Genomic DNA, 25,573 nt, shown 5'->3' with positions numbered 1-25,573 from the left:
ATCGCCCTGATTAAACATTACATAGGGAGTCTGCTGGACATCGCCCTGACTAAACACTACATAGGGACATAGGGACATGTGCTGATAGAGTGAGCATGTCTGTGTTTGTGCACTAAATCATTTGACATAACAATGACACACATACCTTATGCATAGTTACACACACACACACTTTTTCCTAGCACTAGCAATTAGATATAATAGCTTTTGGAGAAAGTGTCAGCATCGACTCAGGTTGTCATCTTTTGGCCATGAAAAAGTGGCGTTTCATTTGTAAAAGGTCCTGTGAGAGTCGACACCCGCCGGCACTGATTAGCGTTTCACAGCTTTTGTTTGCTAACTGCTTTTGTGTGTCACGTCTGTCCTGCTTGAGTCCATCAACCGTGCGCAAATTGAAATATCATAAAATAAAATATAAAAAAGGGGGGAGCACAACAAAAGGGCACCTTCAAGCTTCTGTTCCTCCATATAATGCAAATAGATTAGCATTCAGTCTAAATGCTTCAGTTTGACCCTTCAAATGCGTCATTACCAGAGTAGGAGATATGGCCTCTGCTTCATTCTCAGAGTAGGAGGCATGGCTTTTTGCTTCATTCTCAGAGTAGGAGGCGTGGCCTCTGCTTTATTTTCAGAGTAGCAGGTGTGGCCTCTGCTTCATTCCCAGAGTAGGAGGCATGGCCTTGGCCTCTGTGCTTCATTCTCAGAGTAGGAGTTGTGGCCTCTGCTTCATTCCCAGAGTAGGAGGCATGGCCTCTGTGCTTCATTCTCAGAGTAGGAGGCATGGCCTCTGTGCTTCATTCTCAGAGTAGGAGGCATGGCCCTGTGCTTCATTTTAAGAGTAGGAGGTGTGGCCTCTGCTTCTTTCTTAGTGTAGGAGGCGTGGCCTATTTGCTTTATTCTCAGAGCAGGAGGCATGGCTTTTTGCTTCGTTCTCAGATTAGGAGGCGTGGCTTTTGCTTCATTCTCAGAGTAGGAGGCGTGGCCTATTTGCTTTATTCTCAGAGTAGGAGGCGTGGCTTTTTGCTTCGTTCTCAGAGTAGGAGGCGTGGCTTTTGCTTCATTCTCAGAGTAGAAGGCGTGGCTTTTTGCGTCATTCTCAGAGTGGCCTTCAGAATTACACAGGAATGCATTTTGAATCAGCTCTTGATCAGATCCTGTGTAGTGAAGCACATTGGAAAACAAACAAGAAGCAAATAAAATTCAGCATAGTAAGATTTCAGCACAGAACAAGTTGAACTCCCTCTCACCTCTTTCTTTTCCCTCCATTTTTTTTGCTTTCCATAGTTTCTCATTTGGCCTTCCCATTCAATGCATCATCTTTGTTTTTTTTTTTTATTCCTTCACACTGGGTTTTTGACTCTGCATAGCTTCACATGCAACACGCACGCTCAGCACAGAAGATGTGTATGCTGTGTGCAGCAGCTCAACCAAAATAGATCAAATGGTAAAATATTGCTATTTCTTGCGTGCCTGCGTTTGTGTGAAGAAGCGTGGATCTGTTCAAGATTCTGTACAGGGAAGCGGGGTGTTTTTTCAGAAACGTTTCAGTGCCTGCATCTACTGCACTACTTTTCATTACCCTGACTGCAAACGGAGGGAAATGTAATAACGGATTAGAGACTTGTGCTTTTTTTTTTTTATCTTCACCTGTGATGAGTCTGGAGGGGGACTAACGGTTCTGCTTGATGGAAGAGGGAGGCAGGGATTAGCATTAATGTTCATTACACTACCTATGAAGTGTCCCTAGATAGTATTTACTGGGACAAGCTCCATATGTAGTGTTTAGTGAGTTGACAATAGACTCACCATGTAGTGTGTCTGGGAGGGGTTAGTGAGAGAAACGGACAGTAGGATATCTCTGTATTGTCCCCATTTATTGTACTATCCAATAAGCTCTCTATGTAGTGTCCCTCTGCATTGTTTACTGAGTGAAGTGGACAATAGATTCTCTATGTAGAGTCCCTATGTAGTGTTAAGTGGGTGTAGTGTGCAATAGGCTATCTATGGAGTGTTCCCAGGTAGAGTTTAATAAGTCTAATGGATTCTCTGTCTAGTGTCCCTATTTAGTCTTTAGTGAGTATAGTATTGTACTCTTAATTTGGTCTGAACGGTACAGAGGCCACACCCCTTCACTGAATCTGACCGGTAGAGAGGCCATGCCCCCTTCACTGGGCCTGACAGGCAGAGAGACAACACCCCCATCATTGGGTAGGACAGGCACATAGGCCAGGCCCTTTTACTGGGTCTTAGGTATGCAGAGGCCACGCCCCTTTTACTTGGTCTGACATGAACAGAGGCCACACCCCTTTTACTGGGACTGACATGCACAGAGGCCATTCCCCGGCATTGGGTCTGACATGCAAAGAGGCCACACTCCCTTCGTTGGGTCTAATAAGCATAGAGGCCACACCCCCTTCATTGGGTCTAATAAGCATAGAGGCCACACCCCCTTCATTGGGTCTAATAGACACCGAGGCCACACCCCCTTCATTGGGTCTGATGGTCACAGAGGCAATGCTTGCTTCAGTCAATCCAACAGAGATAACCACACCAAAAGATAAAATTCCAAACAATAAACTCGATTCCTGTTATGAATCTGCAGAGTTATGTTGTAAAAAAATTAGGACAGTTTCAGCAATTTGTGAAAAGTTTACTCACCGATTTTTTTACGTCCTGGGAAGGACATGATGGCCGGAGGTGGCTCTGTGGTTTTTGATTTGTAATAGCCCTCCTGCCGTCCTGCTACAGAGCAGCAGGGACGCCCTTCCACTTTGTCCTTGATGACATGACGATCAGACCTGCTGCTGTGTTATTGAGTCTCTCTCACACACACATACACACACACACACACTTCCTTCCCCCACTAGCACCGAACGATTGGAACCTTGCAGCATTTACCCTAATGTTGTCCAGAGAAAAGCCGTTGAGGTCAGCAGGCCATCACAAGCGCTATTTTTCTGTTTCAGAAAAGCCAGAATTTTACCAAGTGCGATTTCACCGCTTTTTACCTTTCAGTCTCTCTTGATTTGGACGTTTGACATGTCTACAAGTGCCAGTCTGCATGTAGCTCTTAAGGAACAGGAAATTAAATGGCTGCTCCGGGAGCTAAAAGAGTGCTCATGCAGAGCATCCAAACTGGAGCGAAGTAAACAACCATTTACAATAAAAAGCTGACTTTTCCATCAAGGGCCCCAGGATGGCTAAAAATAAATTCTTTATCTGACTGTTAATGGAGAAAAAAAAAACAGGTATTAGCTCTCACTATGTTACATGGCATTTCTATGGTTGTCAATCAAAGTGATGTAAGCCAATCAGAGATGTCCGATATATTTTGCCATGTGTTAGCATTGTCATGGTTTATATCATTTGCATATCATGAATTATTGGGATGATTTGTAGATCACAAAGAACAACAGAATAGAAAAAAGGGGTCTTTTTTTAGTGAGCAAATTCAAGATTTGTAAGTGGCAAGGCTAAGCTAGTAAGTCATCTAATACTTAGCATGAGATGGTAAAGGTGTTGTTATGGTTACAGTGTAAGATGCTCACAGTGTGAGACATTTTGAGAAAGCAGCCTTCCTCCTATTGAAATCTGAGTATTGTGTGTTGTTGAAATGAGACCGTGGTGTTAATTTTGAAACTAAGACAATAAGGAACCTGATCCTGTCTTTTTGCTAACTTAACGGGTTTTATGCTCAAACTAGCAATGTACATCATACTAGCCAAAATGTGAGCTGGTTGTTCTAAACACTGGGCTGGTGAAACAGGGGTAAAAGATCTTTGGATTTGTTACATTAAGATACAATGAAAAACTCAACGCTTTCCTCCATCTCCCTTCTAGCTTTTTATTTTCACCTCCATTTTAGATTCTTGGCGCAAATGTGAAACCTGAAACGGACGATTAACGCTCGAACGTTCATCTTCATTTTGTCCCTAATTCCCGCTTACATCAGGCCCTTGCGCTTTAATAAGGCACGCACGGCTCCGCTCAATGCCATACAAGGACAATTATGTGATTGGTTCCACTTTCTGTGCCAAATGTAACAGTTTGGATCCTGACCAAAGGCCTCGTCAGCACCACACACACACACACAGACACATACACACACACCAGCAGTAATAATCTAACAGAGCCGAATTAAACCCTTGGCACCTTTTTAATTCATTCCCGGCAGGATTGCTGTGACTAAACATCTTTATTGTCCATAAGCGCTACTGATGGACAACTCGCTCCTCTCCTAATGACCCTGACACACACAGATATGTGTTCTTTAAAACCCGTTATTCAGCTGAGCCATGACCTTTGGGCTGTAGTGTTGGGGTGTTAGGTCGGAGCCATTCAGTAAATAAGCTGTCGTGTGTGTTTGGATGGATTAATGAGGGGGGTCAGTACGAGACGCGTGTTTTCGGTAGGCTTCTGTTACTATTATTAAAATAAATAAATAAATAATATCGCAGTACCCCCAGGAGAGCTCATTAGCCTTGTGGTAACCTTCCTGAGGCCGCTCATGCCCTCGATCGCTCCATCCTCCTGGACGCCATATAACAAGAACGAAACCTTGGGAAGAAATAGGAAATTTCATGAGTTTCATTACACACACACACACGCACACCCACACACACAAACAAAACAAACAAGCAGCATGTTTTCCACAAACCATCTTTCCTGCCCGTTTTAATTGATTGATTCCCATAATACCAGCTTGTGAGGGCATTTTAAACCTACCTGTAGGTCATATAGGAGCTGCTTAGTTGTAATGGGCGGTCATAAGCCATAAAATTTGTGTGTGTGTGTGTGTTGGATATAGGTTGTGCAAACCACATTGTTCTAGTCACAGAGACAAGCAGGCAGACTGAGTGAGAGAAAAATGTCTGTGTGTTTGCTTGCACATGTTGTGTGTGTGTGTGTGTGGAGCTAAATCAGCTCAGGCACAGACCTGTAATAACCACTTATATTCTATACTGCCTGTAATGCTTTTATGATACAGTAATGCTATTTTCTATTTATTTTGTGTGTGTGTCTGTGTCTGTGTGTGGGTGGGTGTATTAGTGGACGGAGGATGGACCGAGTGGAGTAAGTGGTCAGCGTGTGGGGCCGACTGCACCATGTGGAGGAGTAGGGAATGCACCCAGCCTGCCCCGGGTACAGGAGGCAAAGCGTGTCAGGGTCTCGACCTCCAGTCACTGAACTGTACGAGCGAGCAGTGTCCACAGAGTGAGTACACAACTAACACACACCCACACACGTATACAATACTAACATACAGTATATACACACACACTACACAGATTTACACAGTTTTACACAAATGCAGTGAATCACCATTGGGAATTTGTTACTTTAACCAAGACGTTTTAGCTCTGAGTTATGTGTGTTTGTTTGAACAAAAAAAAATGACATATACACACAATTTATATTAATGCTCTCATTCTGATGCGTTATCATTTCGTTAGTAACAGCTTAGTGTAAAGGATCTGAGTTTAGTTCGGTTGGAATGTGTTTATTGGAAAACGACCAATGTCAGGGCAGTAGCAGTAACGTTAATTAATGTCACGGCACATTACACCACCAGAGGGCTGATTATTGTCCCATAACAGCAAACCTCACAATCATACAGTATGTTATTTATACAAGTCTTAAGTCTCTTGGGAAGGTTTTTGTGCTTTTTTTTTTTTTTTTTACGTTTGAGATGCTTTTATCTGCGGAAAACGAATCGATAAAATTAAGCATGAAAAGATTTTTTTCCCAAACAGTTATGAAGTAATTTATATTTTATTTTGTTCTATTTTGTGTGTGAGTGTGTGTTTTAATAATTGATGAAATTAGCTGTTAATTTTTGGACTGCGGTGTGAACAGATCTGATTATATATCTGATTGAGTTTCTCATCCCCGGTGGATCATATCTAATGTCGTTCATCTCGTGTGCATGATTGACTTCCTCCGCCGTCCACTCATCTCATCTCGTTTCCTTTCCTCTTCCTCCATTGACCTTTTCTATTTGGTCCCAGTACTTATTTCTTTTTTTGCTCTCTTTCATTTTTCTGCTTCCCTTCCCTTCCTTTTGTTTACCGCCTGACCTTTTCCCCTCTCCTTCCCTCTTCCCATCCTTTCCCTTTCCCCCTAATTTCCCTTTCTGCTTTCATGAGCTTCTCCTGATTTACATATTCATTCCTTTTCCTTCTCTTTCCCCGGCAATTAAATTTTTATTTTCACACCCTCTGATTTTTACCTTATGTGTTTCATTCTCTCTTTTTTTCTGTTTCTTTCGCCCCAATCTCTCCTTTTTCTTTTTTTTTCTTCTCATATTTCTCATCTTTTTCTTCCCTTTTTTCCCCCATCATTTCTTTTTCTAATCCTATTTTCTCTTGACCTTTCCCTCTTTTAATCTTTTTTCTCTTTTCCATTCTATTAATTTCTTCTTCCTCTCCTTTTCTCCTCTTTCTCAGGTTTTTGCTTTCTTTTTATATCATCTACTTTTTTCTCCTTCCCCTTTTCACTTTTTTCTACTGATCTCTCCATCATTTGTTTCCTTTTTGATTATATCCATTCACTCCTCTTCTTCTCTTTTCTTTAATACTTTTTCCCTCATCCATTTTCCTCTCCTGTTCTCCTTCCTACCCTCACCCTGTGTTTTTACCACCGTTTTCATTTCCCTATCAATTTAAGTAGAATGAATTTAGTTTCCTTATTTTTTCCTGTTCTTCTTCTGACAGCTATCGCTTTTCTTTTCATTTCTTTTTTCTTCTATCTTTCTTTTTTTTTTTTTTTAATTCTTCCGCTCTTTATTTTCTTTTCCTCTTCTACTTTTACTCCGGATATCTCCTCCCCTGCTCTCTACTAAAACCTGCTATATAACCTGAGTTTTTGGAGCGCAGACTCAGGGAAGATGTGTTCTTTGTCTTCTCCTCGGCGGCTTCAGTTTGTCAGCAGGTCATAGCTGAAAACACGCTTCAATTATTTATTGCATACAGAATTTTGCATAAAATAATGGCCTACATTTTTGCATGCTTAACCACTCTGCCATTTTATGCAAACTTGTAAAGAGATAATGCTGAACTCTGTACAGTCCAGCCAGACTCCATACATAAAACAGTGTCTGAAACAGCACCCTATGCCCTAATCCCTATGCCCTAATCCCTACGCCCTAATCCTTAGTCCCTAATTCCTACTCCCTAATCCCTACTCCCTAATCCTTACTCCTTAATCCCTATTCCCTAATCCTTACTCCCTAATCCCTATGCCCTAATCCCTACGCCCTACTCTCTAATCCCTAATCCTTACTCCCTAATTCATACTCCCTATGCCCTAATCCCTATGCCCTAATCCCTATGCCCTAATCCTTAGTCCCTAATTCCTACTCCCTAATCCCTACTCCCTAATCCTTACTCCCTAATCCCTACTCCCTAATCCTTACTCACTAATTCCTACTCCCTAATCAATCCCTACTCCCTAATTCCTACTCCCTAATCCCTACTCCCTAATCCTTACTCCCTAATCCTTACTAAGTATTATACATATTCCACTGCAGTTAGTCCACTGTGTTTGGAAACTAGCTTAGTTATAAAAAGTTCACATTGGTTTTTTTTACATATAATGCTGATAATCAGTGCTACGTCCAATTTCCAGGAAGCAAGTCAGCCCACTTGCTAGTGTCTCTGAGTGATCGGGACAGTATCTTAAACAGAAAAAGGGTGAAAGAAATAAAAAGAGCAGTTGCGTAGACTCTGTTTCATGGATGAATGGAGGTGTGATGAGAGCTTTCTGTTTTTCCCAAAATAGAGTTCATACCTGAATCCTCCACGGTGGTTTGAGGTGATACCGAAAGAATGGAAATGAGATGTTTTGTATTCATCTGTTTCTTGGTCGAGGTGCCAGTCAGAAAGATCACCAACATGTTGCCAGAGCGAGCGCATATATTCTCAAATATATATGTTCTCGGGATTCTCCATCAAAACTAAAAAATTTGTATGTGTAGGAGCTAGGGCGGAGATTATTACGTTACTATGATAAAAAAGCAAGTCAAGTTTGGTACAAAACCACCAAAACAACAACGTAAACAGAGAAAGGGATGAAGACTAAAATTAAATTTGCAGTGACATTAAGGGAAGAGACATCACTAACCCTAGTTTTTACACTAAAAGCATACAGTATCGTCAGGTGTTGATTGTTGTGTATGAACCTGACTTGGGTTGTCAAAGCCAGAGATAAATCTTAACACATAAGTCATGTCCAGAGACACTTGACCAGATTTTGGCACTTGGTCAGGAGTTTTGCAGAGCTTCTGTTTTGACTAGACAAAGCAAAACTCTTTGGTTGTAGTTGTTGAATTCATATGAATTGGTAACTTATTGGTAAGTTATTTGATTGAAATTCAAGTGTGGTCCTTCTTCTAAACCTCAGCTGTTTCCTGATTCCATTCAGTTTGACACGGAGGACCAAACTGCGGATCCATTCAAAGCGGTATGCTAAAAGATCTATGCAACATGGCAGTTGGACTTTGAAGGATACATACAGCATTTTTATTTTACCCAAATCTCTCACTCATCTTCTACCGCTTATCCGAACTACCTCGGGTCATGGGGAGCCTGTGCCTATCTTAGGCGTCATCGGACATCAAGGCAGGATACACCGTGGACGGAGTGCCAACCCATTGCAGGGCACACACACTCATTCACTACGGACAATTTTCCAGAGATGCCAATCAACCTACCATGCATGTCTTTGGACCGGGGGAGGAAACTGGAGTACCCAGAGGAAACCCCCGAGGCACGGGGAGAACATGCTCCACACACACAAGGCGGAGGCGGGAATCGAACCCCCAACCCTGGAGGTGTGAAGCAAACGTGCTAACCACTAAGCCACCGTGTGTCCCCCCATTTTACCCAAATGAAATATAAATATATATAAAGCAAGTCCATAATTCTGCTTACCAGATCAGCTAAATGAATATGTGGAACTGTAAAATGTGGCTCTGAGAACTTGGGCTGTTTGTGAGTTGTGCACAGCTTCTACTTTGACAGATCCTTCCACTAACAGCTCTTCTTTGTAAACAGGAGTCAAGAGCTGTTGAATTGTACACAAGAGATGAGGATGCGATGGTACAAGGAACTTTATCACCAGTGGAGAAATTAAAAGACTTTACAAGTTAACTAGGCAGACGATGCAGATGGTCTTTCTTCTAAACTCCAACATTGCCTTTGTCAGATCTCAGACCAGTTGTAGCAGCAGCTACAACATGATACAGCTTAGTACTAAAGAGCTGAATATCGGTGGATCTTCCGATCACTAGCTTAAAACCTTACCCAGTGTCCCAACACCGTGGCGCACTAATTATTTATTGACTTGTAGAAACACTACAGTTCTGTGAAGGTAAGGATGTTCATCAGTATGCAATAATCAAGCTCATGGCATAGGAGTTGTAGCACATGTTATCTACTGTAAACAAGTTACGCTACAGTAGATGCTGGCTAATTCCCTTGATGAGCAATATCCCAGCCCTTGGTGTTTTTGAAGGGGTTGGTTGATGACTTTAAGAATTGAATGTACAGGACTACAAGAATTTAAATATTTCAGCTGAAACTCCCCGGTGTTAAATCAGTGTAACCCATAACGCAATCTCATCTTACAGTCAGTCGAGCATGGAGGCTTAGTGAACACCTATTTTCATTTTGTTTTTCATCTGCTGCAGTCACTGAAGACTATAAACACACACACACATAACCCTGTTTAAATCACATCACACCATCACACACTCGCAAAGTATAGAGCATCGACTGCCGGATTGAATCAGTCGTTCTGCGGTGATGTGGCATCCAAGGGCATTAGGCTGCAGCTTTAAGCTAGGCATATATCACCAAGCTATTGTTATTTTAACTCTCTGGATTGCTCAATAGTTTATGTAAGGAATAAAACTTTTAGCTGCGTGCTGTTATTGAAAAATAATCAGCGTTTTATTTCTCTTAAACCACAGCAATATTGCATCATGCATTTTACGCATTCAAAGTTACATGTCATATTTCGGAAAGGAATTTTCTATTAGATATGAATGCTTGTTCCCTCGCAAGGGTTAAGTTAACAAGACGGGGAAAAAAAAACACAGCTACAAAGAAAAGCGGAAATGTTATTCCATTTTTTTCTGACGGTTACAGGAAACTGTTATAGTATTCCCTGTGTTTGCCATAGTTACATGTTAATCTGGCCTTTCTGAGCAATCAGAATAAGGTATTCTGAAATATATATACAATATAACTATACTGTATATGCCTCATTCACAGACACACTGACAGATTTTGCCTTCCTCTTTGACTTTTTTTTAATTTCTTTAGTGAAGCAGAATGGCAGGACATCGGCACTAATTCTTGTCGCAATCTGTTCCCAGTCAATGATTGTCCATAGACAATAAGCCTGTGATATATCGCAATAAGCAGAAATCCTGCTGCCGCTGGCCTCTCTGCACCACAGCTCCTATTTTTTGGCTATAATTAGCTGCTCGGGGAAACTTTCAGTCAAATAAAGACTGTGGACTCAGCCTGCTCCCAGAGCTCCAAACCTCAAGTGAAGAGAGTGTGAGAGAGAGCACGAGCATTCAGCCCAAGAGGATTTGTCATGGGCCACTTCCTGCTATATTCCAGAATAAAAATAAACTAGAGTGCCAGTATGATCTGAAGGTTGCGGCATTAGTCTTCTTCCTCGGAAGGAGCTCAGGGCAAGGAAGACTTGATTGTTTGCTCAAAGCCTTGTTGTAGGGACGCTTCACGTCAGAGCAGCAGTGTCTGCATTTCCCAAGCAGGCAGTATGTGTGTGCTTAGTGTTTCTGTCGAGCAGCAGGAATCTTTGGTGCCAACAAAACATCCTGCTTTTAAACCGCTGTGCTGCACGTGAGGCTAATTAATGGGTTGGCTGTTGGCCAAGCGCTGAAATCAAGGCCAGGTGTTGGAGGGCATTAGGCTGGTGATTTGGGGGGGTGAGCTGAATGTGGAAGCCCTTCATTACCACCCTCATTTATGCAACTGCACTAATGAAGACAGTACAAGCACCCATTTCTGGTGGTCTAGCAGTAATTGCGTATTTGAAATAGCACAGTAACCTTTTAACCTGCTCTTTTTCTGCCTAATAAGCTTCATGGTGATTTCAGCAGGATGAAGTTTAATTGATTTCCTTGTCCAGAATTGATCCATTAGCTTATTCCACCCTATGTTTCAGACCACGTGAAAGATTGCATTATGCAGAGCCACCACGGTGGTCAGACGTTTCTCTTGAAGATTTTAATAGCCATATTTCCACAAACGGAAGAGCTTGCCATTATTCATCTCGACATGAAAGACCAGCGCTAGCCTCAGGGATGAAAAATCTCTACCTCCCCATGACGAATGTTCTCCAATAACGCCTGAGGTAGCCGCTGGTTCATATTTATCAGAGAGAAAGACTCTTTTTACAAAAGGTCCTCACTCTCAAGTAGAGGCGCACATGACCCCATTGCAGTCCAACTTGAGTTTGGACCACCATCTTTCAGCATGACGCCAGGGATCAAAACAAGATCCAAAAGAAAGGTTCTTTCACTCAGTCCTGTAGGTTGGAAAGCCTCTCAGGGAGTGTGTGATAATGCTCTATAGTTGTGAGTGAAGACTTTTACCCCAGTAGTGATGGAGGAAAGTGGCCTGAGTGAAATCTGTAAGAAAGTGTTTCCTAGCTCATGGTACCCCGTTGTTTTTCTTTTTTCTCCCCTTGCCTTCTTAAGTGTGAGAATCACAAGGATGCTTCTAGCTGCTTTTAAGTTTTTTTTTGCCTAGTAGTTATCACAGGTTTTCATGGTGGCTTCAAGATAATGGTGCACCAGTAGTATTCACAATGCAGGTCGTCAGAGCAGGAGGAATCTTGGTGATAAGACTATGAAAATGAGGATATGTGGTTTTGTGGTGTGATAAGAAAAGTGTTGATATCAGAAATGAATGAACAAGATGAAGGTTCTGGTATGTTTAGGTGCTAAACATACCAGAACCTTTATCTTGTTCATTCATAATAACTAATAATAGCAGAATAACTATTGTGTTCCCTACTTGATTACTCTGCATTGTGAATAGGTTCTGGTATGTTTAGGTGCTAAAGGTGATATACCAACATTGTATGGCAGTAGAGGTCCTGTAGATTATGCACTGTGCTACTAACTGGAAGGCTGTGGAGTTCAAATCCTACCATTGCTAAGCTTCATCTGTCATCTGTTCAATCTGCCATTGAGCTAGACCCAGTTGTATCCCGTCTCATACGTTGGTCGCTTTGGATAAAACCAACATCCGTATTAATAAAATGTTAGAATGAAATGGACACATGGTGGGCTACCCTTGTTTAGTGATGATTCCTCCTTCAAAATTTACAAAATTTTCCCTTCAAATTGTGCCCCTTGGCTTGTCTATTGTGTCTTCAAAGAAGGAAGTTGCTGAACTGCAAAAAGAATAAAACATTATTCTATTTTATTTTATAGTCTGGGGCTGAGGCTGAAGTCAAGGCCACTGTTGAGTAATGTTGAAACATCTCTCTCCTTTCGGAGACAAGTATTTTTGTTCACTGGAAACTCCATCATCGCAGATAGCAGATGCATATACTTTTGCACAACTTAATGGATTGTTACCAAGGAGAAAAAGAATGTCTCACTGGCTATCCGCTTCTCTGATCCTGCCAAGTTTCTCAGGGCTGAACAGTGTGTTTCCGAGGAAAAAAAAAACATTTACTTTCAGGGAAGGTATAATGATATTGACAATGAAGCAGAACAGTAGATGTTGTAGAAAGGGATGCTATTACTGAGCCACACATTTTATACCATACATATATACATTTTTATTCTTCCCTGGTTTACTGGATATATAGTAAGTGATATAATTCTAGATTCTGACTTGATTTGACATTTAGAGGACCACAAATCCCATTGTTTAAATATTTCGATCAAGGTGATGGGAGATTCTGGTTGCTATGTTATGCTAAAATTGTAATAGATCTGTTTAGTTTTCCTTGATAGTTTCTTTGATCATCCACACTTTATATCCTGGTCTGGATATACTGGGGCAGTGAGGTGGTGAGAATACACCCTGGATGGAGCAGCAAGTCTATTTCAGGGCAAAATGCACAGAGGCGTTCACAAGGGGCAATTTAGAGTAGCTAGCACAACGGGTTTTTTTTTTTTTTTTGTAGTTTTGGGAAGTGAAAGGAAAATAGGGAATCTGGAGGAATCCCAAAGTACACCCTGGGAGAAAATGTGATGCTTAGTGGGACTGCGCAACTGTGAGTAAGTAACAGTTACCACTATACCACCCCTCGTTTATCTGTTGCACCTGGTAATTGATGAACAGAAAAGTGGAAGGTCAAGTTATTTCAGATGGTAGGAATAAAATAATACAGCTGAATGTGTCATTAGTGCCATTGTTACACTGCCAAATTGTGCATCAGAGACTAGAATGGTGTTGCTAGCGCTTGGGCACAACAATATCAATGTGGAAAAAACAATGAGTTTTACAACCGAGAAGGTTCCCAAACAGATTTCGGAAAGATTTCCCAAAGATACTTGTGTATCTCAGAGCACAGTAAAATGGCTTACTGTGGGATCTCGGCTTATTCGGGGTTTTTTTTTCTCTAAAAAAATGAATGCATGAAAGCAATTCTCTTTGTTGGGTTAGAAAAGCATTTGTAAAGAAAGTAAACAAGTGTGTATTTTGTTCATGACTAATGGCCATACTTCCTCCGCCTTGGGGAAATTCTGGGAAGTGCTGCTGTGTTCAGAAATGCTATCGTCTGATGTACCAAAGCTGTCTCCAGAAGATAAAACTGCTTTAGATCTTTCTTTAACCATACAAGAACTTAAGTCTGCTGCTTTTCAAATAGCACTGGGCCGTCCCCCAGGGGTAGATGGGCTTCCTATTGAGTTTTATACAATGTTCTGGTAGACTTGATTTTAATGTGCAAGTGTGCAGCCACTGGTGAGTGTTGAAGACTAGTATTGATTCTGCCTCTGCAAAAGAGAGATTGGTGTGATTTAAAGAACTGGTGACCCGTTGCTCTTGTTGGGTACACTTTATAATTCTTTTCAAAGACTGTTCCCAACAGATATGAAATATAAATTTCTGTCCATTATACACATTGATCAAGCTTGACGGTCAATTCTGCACAATCTGTTTCTGTGTAGAGACATTATGGAACTTTCCAAAATGTCAAATGTGAACTATGGACGCAGCTCGGTACGAAGAAAGAGCCATTGATTCTGTTCACGAGGGGCATCTCTTTGATGCCTTGATGGGGTTTGGGTTTGGGTTTTGTAAGAATTTTTCTGGCTGCTTTAAGCAAGAAATAAAACATTATTTTTTTTTATCAGTTTTATCAAAAAGTTAGTGAACAATGTGTCGGTCTTGTGCCTCAACACGAAACCGTTACCACCTAAGAGACGATTATATTTTTATCGAGTGTTTTATTCCTTACTGAATCAACACTTTCTGACCAATCAGAATCAAAAATTCAACAGTGCTCCAAGATATATGGTGCTCATATCTTAGTAAGGATGAATGTAGCATTTCCCAGTTGAGCACTATACTTGCCAATAGATTTTACTACTTTCACTACATAGGAAAACTGAACCGTGCGAGTGCTTGAGAGGAAAATTGGGCCAATTAATCACTATCCTACTGGCAGCTTCTATAGATCCTGTTCCAGTGGAAGTTCAGGATGGGTAGGATGTGTGGACAGTGTGATATTGCCTGCTTTCCTGTTCGGGTTTTCATCAGACGGACGTAGTGAAAAACAACCAGGGCTTGGGGAACTGTAATCCCATACAGGGCTTTCATTCAGTGCAATGCATATACCTGTTCTCAAAGGACGTGATGAAGGAGAGTGAGGAAGTCAATACACTACAATCAGTAGTGATAAACCAGCAGAAAGGATGTGTGTAAGTCTCCTGCAAAAGAAATGTGTTTTTAGTTTTTATGAAAAATAAGATCAAAGAGGGGAAACAGATCCAGCTGTGTTCTAGTCATAATAAACGTTTTCTTTTTTAGCTGCTGCAGACATAATTGTCACATGTGTCAACTCTGGAGTCATAACATGCACATGGATTGTTGCCGCACATCTTAGATTAAGAGAACATCCTAACTCTCTTTTTTCCCCCAGAGACCAAAGTTGTGCCTGTTTTTCTTGTGTCCATGTCCAGAATTGAATGTCTTTGTCATGTCACACTCCACAGTGGTGGTTCAAGTAAAAGATGATCTCAAACCCATTTCTGCTCTTTTCATTTGAAGCCTTTATCTTCCGAACAGAGGCGAAATCATCTCATACCGAAAGCCGACTCATTTTCAAATCAGATTTACGGCACTAAAATATCCTTTATTATGCGGATTGCTGATTGTTGACTGATGACGTACATACGATGATGTTGATGAAACCTTCGATGTCATGTGTTTCATTAGCGAAGCTCCACTTTATAATATAATGCAGAGAACAGAATTTGGTTTTAGTATGAAAATGATTGAAAGTGTTTATGAGGTGTTATTTTTGAGTGCTGCATAGTATTTAGAGGAAGAAGCTTGGGGAGATTTAAAACTTAACAGATGATGCAAGATACACCGAAGGGAACTTAGTAGAGAAATTCTCCACTCTCTCTCTCTCTCTCTCTCTCTCTCTCTCTCGTTCTGTCTCACGCCTGACTCACTCGTCCAGGTTGTTTCACCTCCAGACACCAGTCTCACTGCAGGGCCTAGGTCTCCATTACGCTACAGTCTTTGAGCTGTGGAGATTAGAGCTAGAAGGAGAAACAGCCCAGGCAAGAAGAGTAATATCAGTTCCTATCTGAGCGGAAAAGAAATTCTTGTGTAAAAGAGAAAGGACGAGGACACGTCAAAAGAGGAGAGGAGCAGTGCTGCTGAATTAGGTAGAATCTATCCAATTCTAAAACCTGATTAGCTCTGTCAATTAAAGCGTGATGGACATCCTTTCAATTATCAGACTGCGCACAAAAAGATCGATGTATCCCAGAGCCGAGTCTATAGTTAGCCTGGAGGAATAGGGCACGTGACACCTGCTGGCTCTGATAAAAACGGCCTACTGATGCTCTGATAAGCTCAAGGAGCTCCCATTCTGAACAAAGAGAAACTGAGGGGGAAAGCAAAAGAGAGACAGACAGAGAGATACCAAAGGTGTGTGGTGCATGGTCCGCTTTGGGAGGACACACATTGAACACAAAGGTGCAACCTGATTTCTCCCCTGAACAGGAAGTGACCTCCAAGCCTGTTTTGTTCTGACCTGCTAGCATCAGCGATGCTAATTCTATTAGGACCTTTCTATCACTGTCAACAGTGATGAAGCTTTCATGTGCGAGACACCTACGAAATCAGCTCTAAAGCTCGCCGCCTTGTGTGCAGCCTCGCCGCAGGGCACCGGGTTTTATTTCAGCTTATCCTTCCCCAGCACCTGTAGACTCTCTCTCTGTTTACGCCTTCGTCATCACTCTCTCACCCCCTATCTCTCTCTCACACACTCCGCTCGCAAGTAGAGATCCGGTTGCAGCTCAGCTTGGTTTCTCATGGACATAACGTGGGAGAGACACACTTCCTGAAAGATGTATAGGTTCATGCTTTTTATTTATTTTCCTCAGAAACTGCACTTGGTTGTTAACCTTATTCTTTTTTTTTTTCTATCAGTCTCTAATGCGAATGCACCCGGTTAAAAGAAAGAGATCGAGTGTCGGATGTGAAAGACACACACTCGCTTGTAACATCGCGGGGTTTCTTATGACAGCTTGATCCTTTTGTATTTATTCCACGACACATGACCTACTTCCTGCTTCAACCAAACAGTCCAATCTGATGCTGAAAGTCTTTTATTTTCTTAATTAACGGATTAATATTAACCCTACACACTACATTCAGGGTCTTTATTTGCGTACTAAAATACGATTGGCTAAAACAATGTATTAGACTTATTTGTTTAATGCAGAAGACTGTACATTCTGATTCTTTAAGACTTCTGAAAACTCGGCTGACAAAAGAAAGTGATGATATTTTTTTAGACTTTACAATTAAGGGTGCAATTAACAACTTGGAACGCGGGTTAATTAGACCGATGCCGGCGTTCAGATCTGCAATTGGCAGCTCTCTTAATTGTGGCGGAGATGCTGCTGCTGTTGTTGTTGTTGTTTTTGTTGTTGATGTTGTTTGGCGGAGATGGTGGGCGAGTTCCGACAGAATCATTTCCTTTGACAACTTCACTGTTGTGGAATCAAAACAAACAAAGCTGTGTGTCTGCAAGTTACTCAAACAATACCACATTCACTGCATCGCCAGAGAGATGTAAAGCGTCTATACACACACACACATACACACAATCGTTTGTCTCACTGTCCTTCTGAGGACCTTCTGGCTTTTTATAAAGCTAACGCTAACCTTCATCACAGAAACCAAAAATTGACCTAAAATGAGATCCATCCATCCATTCATCCATTCATCCTACATAGATTTGTTAAATAAAATATAAAATAAATGCTATAAAAAAGAAAAAAACAAAAAACGGACATTCAGATATTCCTAACCACATGGCTATAACCAAGCTATAAAAACATGAAAACAAACACACACACAGTCAGATATACATAGGTACCAACAAACAAATACAAAGATACACACACATAACCAGTCTGACACACACAGAGAGACAGATACTCACATAGATCAATACAGACACACACACGTGCAGATACACGTCGATCATGAAGGACACACACACTCATGCAGATATACATCGATAATGACAGACAGACACACACACAACAAACAACACACACAGAAAGACAAATACACACATATATATATATATATATATATATATATATATATATATATATATATATATATATATATATATATATAGATACACACGTGCAGATACACACCGATAACAACACACACACATAACCAGCTGTTTGTCTGTAATGTTAAAATACAGAACTGATGAAATCTTTTTATTGGTCTTCAAGGATTTAAATCTTCAATTATCCTTTATTTAGGGTTTGATATCTAATTTCATTTAATTGGAACACTGGGAGTGAGGAAGTGTGTGCTGTTGGGACAAACGAGTCATAGACTCAGAGCACAATTCTAAACCGCTGACACTTGCTATACGATAAACACACACACACACACACACACACACACACACACACACACACACACACACACGCAAGCCGCAGTGCCACAACGACGGCCGTCACAAAATCCCATTTCCCACTGACACCGCTGATTAGGATTGTTTTCCATGTGATTGTCAGTCTCAGCACCGCGGGCCACAGACTCCGCAGAGGCAAAAAGGCGGTAGATAAATCTGTTTCTATTCTCTCGCCCACTCTCTTTCTGTCTCTCCTCCTTTTGGGAGCGTGTGTCGCTCAATATAGCAGCCGTAAAAATTCAGGAGTGCTGATGTAGCAAGCTGCGAGGTGAGACACACAGTCCGTTACGGCCGCTCTCCGGAGGAATAAAGCCCCGATACAATCCAAACACAACGCAGACAGAAAGAGCAAAGCTCAGAAAAGAACACGTCAATAACGCTCTGTGTTATAGGTACAAGAGTTTATTCTGAGTGCGCGTGTTAGCACCGGTCTCAGTTTCAATCTGGATACGTGTCCGGAATTCTGATTCATCTGCTGCATTTAAATCGTTTACGCAGTTTAGCTGCTCTTCTCTTTCCAGTTCTCTTTCCTCCATTCTCTGCCTCCCACTCGACTCATTCTCTCCCATTACGGTTCACCGTCTCTTTATACCTGCCTGCTCAGCTTGAGATAATAGAGCACTTTTTTTTTTATGTGTTTGTGTTTTCAGAAACGCTCCTGTTTCATTTTGTTTGGTTTAGTTAATAAAAAAAAAAAAATAAGTGATAAAGTGAAATTAGACAATAAACATGAAAAAGCTAAACCTTAAATACGGACTGAGGAAAAAAAGTCTAAATTTAACAAAGAGAGATTGTCGTCGGTGATGATTACGCCTCTAGGGGGTGTGCGGTCCTAGGAAATTAATCAACAGCATGGAGTTCGAGGTGTTAGGCCACGTTCACATTGCAGGTAAAAGTGGCCCAAATCTGATTTTTTTTGGGGTCAAGTGACCAGGTCAGACTTCTTCCGGAGTAGTGTGAACACTCAAATCTAGCCCAGATCTGATTTTTTCAAATCAGATTTAGACCACTTCCATATGTGGTCCTGAATCAGACCCAAATCTGATTTTTTCCAATGTGGCTGCAGTGTGAACAACCGAGGTGGATTTGATGCGACTTTTACGTCAATCTACATGGACATTCTACATGGACATGGACAATTATGCGCCGGCGAGTTCGCACACAAACGTGACTATGCCTATAAAATGGATCAAATAATCAAAAGTTGCCCTCGACATCCGAAAATTTTCAAAACACTGCGTCTCTGTGCTGCCATTACACAAACATTTAGAAAGAAAAGCGAAAATGCTTACTTCCTTCATAACCTCGCCAACTTTAGCGCAACGGCGTGCTGCGTGTGACGTCATTGTTATTGTTCGTTTGCGCATGCGGGTCAGTTCGAAACAGCAAACAGTTCACACTGGTATCTGATATAGGTCACATTTTAAAAGGTAATGTGAACAGCCAAACAAAAAAAATCAGATCTGAGCAAAATATCCAAATTGAGCATTAAGACTTGCAGTGTGAACGCGGCTTAAGAGTTTCAGATACCGCTCTGCAGTTGTATCGCGTTTCACTAACAGCACCTTCGGAAATATTTTGTTCCTCGTACGCCACAGCGGTTTTGCCAAAGACACCATTTTTTATTCATTAAAGAACGTCAGCTAGCACTTATTCGTGTATTCGTTTAAGGTTACGTTTAATACAATCGAACGTTTGCGAAGCGAGTTTCTGATCCGTTGTTTCTTCCCTTTTGAATCAAAGCGCATTTTAAAATCTGTTTTTTTTTTATCTGGTTACCGTGGTATCGCAAAACACATCATCTGTCCTGTCCTGTCACATCATCTCCTCACAGCAACGTCCCAATATCAATGTTTGTACGTTTTTCTTTTTCAAATAACAACCATTTTTTATTCAGTTGTAGATGTCACCGTAAAAGCTGCTGTTACTATAGAAACAATATTGCATTATCATGAGAACACTCATGATAAATTATGTACCGCTATAGTTACTGTGTGTGTGTCTGAGTTGTGTTTTTTTTTCTTTTTCACGTTTGTATCAGCACAAAAGGCTTTTCACAGAAGAGTATAAAAGCATCCTCAGGTTTTCCTAAATAAAAAAAAAGCCCACTGCTTTATTGAGACAGGGTTTTTCAGCAGCAGCTGGATCACTGCCTTTAAACATGAGCGCTTTCTTTAAACCTCTGATAAAAACCAGGAAGAAGAAGAAGATGATGGTGTTTTTTTCCCCTTTGCTGTCAAATGCAATATGATGTAACACGAAAGCAAGAAATAGAAAAGTAAAAAAAAAAAAAAAAAAAAAAAAACTGGATGCAGATGGATACGAAGATGATGATGATCATCATCATCATTGACTTCAGCTGATAATCAACATGTTGGAATTTAATGCATTTGGAGTCCGAGATGAAAAAAAAACATCAGAAGCATCAGTTAATGTTGTTGTTAATGACTGTAATTATTTTACTTACACATGCTGGTTTCCAAATATAGTCGATGAGTCGAGACGTAATTCGGCGCGTTTGGTTTTTTCGCCAGCTATTGAACGTGAATGTGACTTCCTATAAATATTCTGCTGTTAACCGACTTGGTTAAGCGGTTCAGGAGATATTAGGCTGCGCTGTCTTCTGAAAACACGAACAAAACTCATCATAAGTCACAAGGTCTGAATCCTTTACGGAAGCATGGAGAAAGGTAAAAAGGTCATCTGTGCTGCCGTGTGACCAAAGACGACAGCTGCTTTGCCTTGATTGTGGATGGCGCGAGTTTACGCTCGATTAACAAAATTAAAGCTTGCACATTGTAGACTCACATTGTAAGTCTGAATAAGTGCTACAGCTAAACATTAAACAGCGGAAAATATGGTGTGTAGTAAAGCGTTAGTGTTTGTGTTAGATGTAGTTTTAATGCTTGTCTCTCTCTCTCTGTGGTGTAGCCGTGTCCGGTGCGGAGGACGTAGCCCTCTACGTGGGCATCGTTGCCGTGGCGCTGTGTCTCACTCTTCTCCTGGTGATCCTGGTCCTTGTGTATCGGAGAAAGAAGGAAGGTCTGGACGCGGACGTAGCCGACTCGTCCATCCTCACGACCGGCTTCCAGCCCGTGGGCATCAAACCTGCCATGCCAGGTGTGTGGGCACCGGACCGCTCACAGCGCTGCAGTACGATATCCTTCCTCCCTTATAACCGTCTCTATCTTCATTATAACACCATTTTTTATGCTTGTTATGATTTTTAACATGTGTGTCCTTTTTGACATTTCACTAACAGCTAATTAGTACAACGTCACTTCAGATTAAGGCTTTTAAAGGCATTTATCAAATGAAATTAGATAACTGTAAATATAGATCACTACACGAAACGTATTATTTAATATATAAATAAATCAAAATAAAGGTATTGAGTACATTTCTACAGTAGTTTGGTAGATACCCATTATAATTGACAAATTATTAAATAAGGTAAACATACTGTACCACCAAAGACACTAAAGATTACCTAAATAGCCCGGAACACTAGCTAGTTCCATTTCATAAACATAATCACTGGGTCATTAACAATACACTACTCACTCCATTATTAGCAATGAGAAAGTTTGTGTGAGTCCATCAGCGAGCACCTTTGACATCATCCCCCTCCCCCCCCGGGCCATTTTCCATCTGAGCGCGTTAAGACGCTGGGCGCTCTCTGTCGTGATCTTAATGTCGTGTTCTCCCTGCTGATTTTCACCTTTAATCTGACGGCAGAGAAATGAAAATAGCAGTGGTGTGGAAAAGGGAAAGGTGCCACAGGCATGCTTAAGTGAGTCGGCTCTTTTCAGGAACACCGTCGCTCCACTGCGACGCCGTTCACCGAAGGAGAAGGAACCAGATCGGTTTATGTGTTTATCTGTAGAACTCTTACGGCGTACTTTAAACTTGTTTCCTGTACAAATGTCTTTCTTTTTGCAATCTCTCCAGACCTGCCAACCCTGAATAATCCCACTGTGTTACAGGACACAAAAAAAACGAATACACTAGACCTCTGATGTGGTTCGAATCGCCTGCCGAGTGCTCTTCATGGAACGTGTGAAAGGTTTCTCTGTTGATCTGTTAGCTAAGAGGAACATACGTTGATAGACTTCACATGAATGAACTGATTGAAAGCCAAGGCCACATCTGTCAACCCGGGAAAATTGAGTTCACCATGCTCACGACACTCCTAATGTTAGCTAGAGGAAGGGGGCGGGGCTTCCAGAGTCATTGCACATCAAAATGTCATTCATTCCAGATTTATATTCTGATCAGCTCATCATTTTTTGGGGTGGGGGATCTGCTATTTTATAGCTTTTCCTCACAGGCTCTCTCTCTCTCTCTCTCTCTCTCTCTCGCTCTCTTACAGAAAACTCTCATCTGCTCACAATCCAGCCGGATCTGACTACGCCCGGTTACCAGGGTTCTCTGCGTACACGTCACGACCCGTCTCCTAAATTCTCTTTAAGCGATGGGCCGCTGCTGGAGCCTCTGGCTAACGGATCGCACACCATGGCCAACGGCAAAGTGAGCGCCGACAGCGGACACCTCACCAGCCGGCTCGCAGCACAGAGCTACTTCAAGACCCTGCCGCGGGATGCCGTCCACACCTCCTACGGCACCTTCAACTTCCTGGGAGGCCGGCTTACCATCCCTAACACGGGTGAGTCACACGACGGCAAGAAAACTTCCCTTTGCTCACACACACACACACACACACACTCGCTTTCTCACTTTCTCTTACACACTATTACACAGCTCCACTTCTCACACACTCACACCTCTAGTTTGATACCGTGTAAATGAAGCAATGATACTAGCACAGGAAGTGGGAATAATCCCAAGAGGAAAGAAAATGTGACTGTCCTTTCTGTTCCCTCGAGAACCTGAGCTAAGTTACATTATTACACCTTGTTTTATTAACATTTTACTTTAATACTAAGTAATTACAGATAGCTGACCTTGAGAATAGCTATCTACTCAGGTATTTATATGTACCTGATAATATCTACACCTCAGTGCAACAGTATTTATTAAGATATTATATTGCAAAGTACCTGATATGATGGTGCTGTTATTTAACAGCTAGCTATTTGTGACGTTTTTTTCCTGTAATGCTAGCTGTCTATTTTAAGTCAGAGGTAGTAATTAAACAGCAGTCCTACACCAGTCTCGGTAGAAGACATACTGAGAAGCCTTATATTACTGCAAGAGAGATGATCAGAGTTGAAAAGAACATGAAGGTTAAACTGTAGTGATTTTACATTGATTGTATGTCAGCGCTGATCAAATTACATGACGGATGACCGAGGCGTCATAGAGCTTAGCTAAACACCGGTCTAGGTAAACAAAAGGCCTGGAAATCGCACTCTGGTTGACATTGTAACGATCGCGTTATGACAATAAAAGGCTTTCATAAAAGCAAAGTGAATCATTTTGCTTCCCTAGGCTGAAATTGCTCTAATTAGGTGACATTAGCAAGTCCCGAGCTTGTTTAAAAAAAACAACGCCAAGGAAGAGCATCGCTAAACCGATCGGTGCCTGAATGGTGCCTGTAACCTTATACACTACCAAGGGCGCGAGTGGAGTCTATTTGGGACAATTAGTTTTCTCAATAAGAGAGAGCGAGCCCTCATCAGTCTGCCACGTTAGGAGTTAGTGTGAGGAGGCACAGGAGAGGAAATGAGGAAGAGATTTCCAATTTCGCTGAGAAATCCATCCTCTTCGACTGCGGAAAAAGATGCAGGAGGCAGCAGAGCAGCAGAACCAGCAGGGGAATAGACTGATCCTAGATCAGGCTGAGAAATGTATACACTGGCCTGGGTTTGGGATATGTTTCACACTACTTTATAAATTTACTGCCTTATTGCCCCAGGCAGCTTGATTCGCTGTAAGCAGACATTCTGGTTTGGCATACGATCCAAAGATGTATGAATCTCATGACTGGAATTTAAACATCAGCCATCAACCTCGGTTTAACCCAAAGGAGACGGAAATGCTCAGTGGTATCCATGTCAGTAGCCATGGCAGTGAAAGATGGACTCGTACGCACGGGTAGGATGTCAGGGAAGGACCAGGAAGTCCTATAAATGTAAAGAAATTAGTGATGAGGTCTTCAGGCTTTAAAGCCTCTGGGTGGAGTCTTGAAGATTTTCCACGCATCTTGAGGAGGTGTGGTGCAGAACAGGGGTTCGTAATCACTTTCAGGTCTGTTATTGGCTTTTTTTTGTAGGGTACAAAATCTTCGTCTTTTTGCGTTTGTGGACTGATTTTAGCTGCACAGAAATTTTTCATCCCATCGTTAAAAACAAAAGAGTTTTCTGGTCAGCAGTCTTGAAACATTTAACGTGTCGATTTGGTGGCACTGCGAACAAACAAAGACAGCCGCTGAAAAAAAGTTCTAGCAGTGTGAGACATTTTTAATTAAAATCCCACAATCGTTAAAAGCCTTCAGTAAGGAAGAGGAAGGTGTTGGATGACACAAAACTCACCTTGCAGTTAATAATACACAAGTACAGGCGTTCATCCAAAAAACACCAAAACACATGATCTGTGTTGCTGCTTTTTTGTAGTCGAGTTTGATTTTTTTTTTCCACTTTGTGACCATGAATCTGTGTGAATCTCCTCCATAGGCTTTCTATTGCCGAAAGCATGGTTATGTTAGACTATTTAACCCTGGTAGCTTCGCTGTGCTTTTCATGTAGAATGCATCAACACCTTCATTGTTCTCATAAACATTATTGTGTTTTTAACAAAAAAGGAAGGAAAAAGCACTAGTTTTGAAAGCATGATTGTGTGTGTGTGTGTGTGTGTGTGTGTGTGGGATTTAAATAATAATAATAAAAAAAAAAAAAAAAAAACACTTCTTTGTCCTTGCCTGTCTTTCTTTGGGTGTCTATACATTAACGCAGTGTGTATGAAGGTCACACCTCCTCAATGTGCCTCTGCCTGTGAATAAGACCAACTGCTCCTGCTTCTTTCTGTCTTTGCACTTATTTGCATTAGGGATCAGCCTGCTCATTCCTCCCGAGGCCATCCCCCGAGGCAAGATCTATGAGATTTACCTCACTGTGCAGAGGAAGGACGATGTGAGGTAGGTCTCTACACACTCACTGACAGAAAAGTTTCACAGAATAGAAACGAGATAGGAAGCACAAGGAAGGAGAGAGAGAGCAAGAGAGCCCAAAGGCAGCGCAGAGAGTGATTGAAGTCAGTTTCCTTGCGCTAGATCGTGTGTGTGTGTGTGTGTGTGTGTGTGTGTGTGTGTGTGTGTGTGTGGTCAGATGTGTGACTAACGCAGGCTATGGGCTCTGTGTGGTTAGATCGCCTCGAATAAACGAGAGAAACAATGCAGAAAGAAGTGACTCATGAAGCTTTTTTC

The 25,573-nt window shown here is 41.6% G+C and overlaps 1 protein-coding gene across 6 annotated transcripts in view; it reads left to right on the top strand.

Annotated features, from left to right (window-relative positions):
* unc5a (unc-5 netrin receptor A) overlaps nucleotides 1-25,573 on the top strand; it is a 184,068-nt gene that overhangs the window by 134,168 nt on the left and 24,327 nt on the right. For 4 of the 6 annotated variants that reach the window (XM_060892716.1, XM_060892718.1, XM_060892720.1 and 1 more), the window contains 4 exons: nucleotides 5,050-5,214; nucleotides 21,121-21,342; nucleotides 22,562-22,855; nucleotides 25,198-25,285. In XM_060892716.1, coding sequence (XP_060748699.1) covers nucleotides 5,050-5,214; nucleotides 21,121-21,342; nucleotides 22,562-22,855; nucleotides 25,198-25,285 — 769 coding nt within the window. The remainder of the gene's footprint in view (nucleotides 1-5,049; nucleotides 5,215-21,120; nucleotides 21,343-22,561; nucleotides 22,856-25,197; nucleotides 25,286-25,573) is intronic. The other 2 variants (XM_060892717.1, XM_060892719.1) reach the window with 1 other exon arrangement.

This window comes from Tachysurus vachellii, chromosome 18, assembly GCF_030014155.1.
Source record: "Tachysurus vachellii isolate PV-2020 chromosome 18, HZAU_Pvac_v1, whole genome shotgun sequence".
NCBI classification, from domain to species: Eukaryota; Metazoa; Chordata; class Actinopteri; order Siluriformes; family Bagridae; genus Tachysurus; species Tachysurus vachellii.
This window is presented reverse-complemented; position numbering and strand designations above follow the sequence as displayed.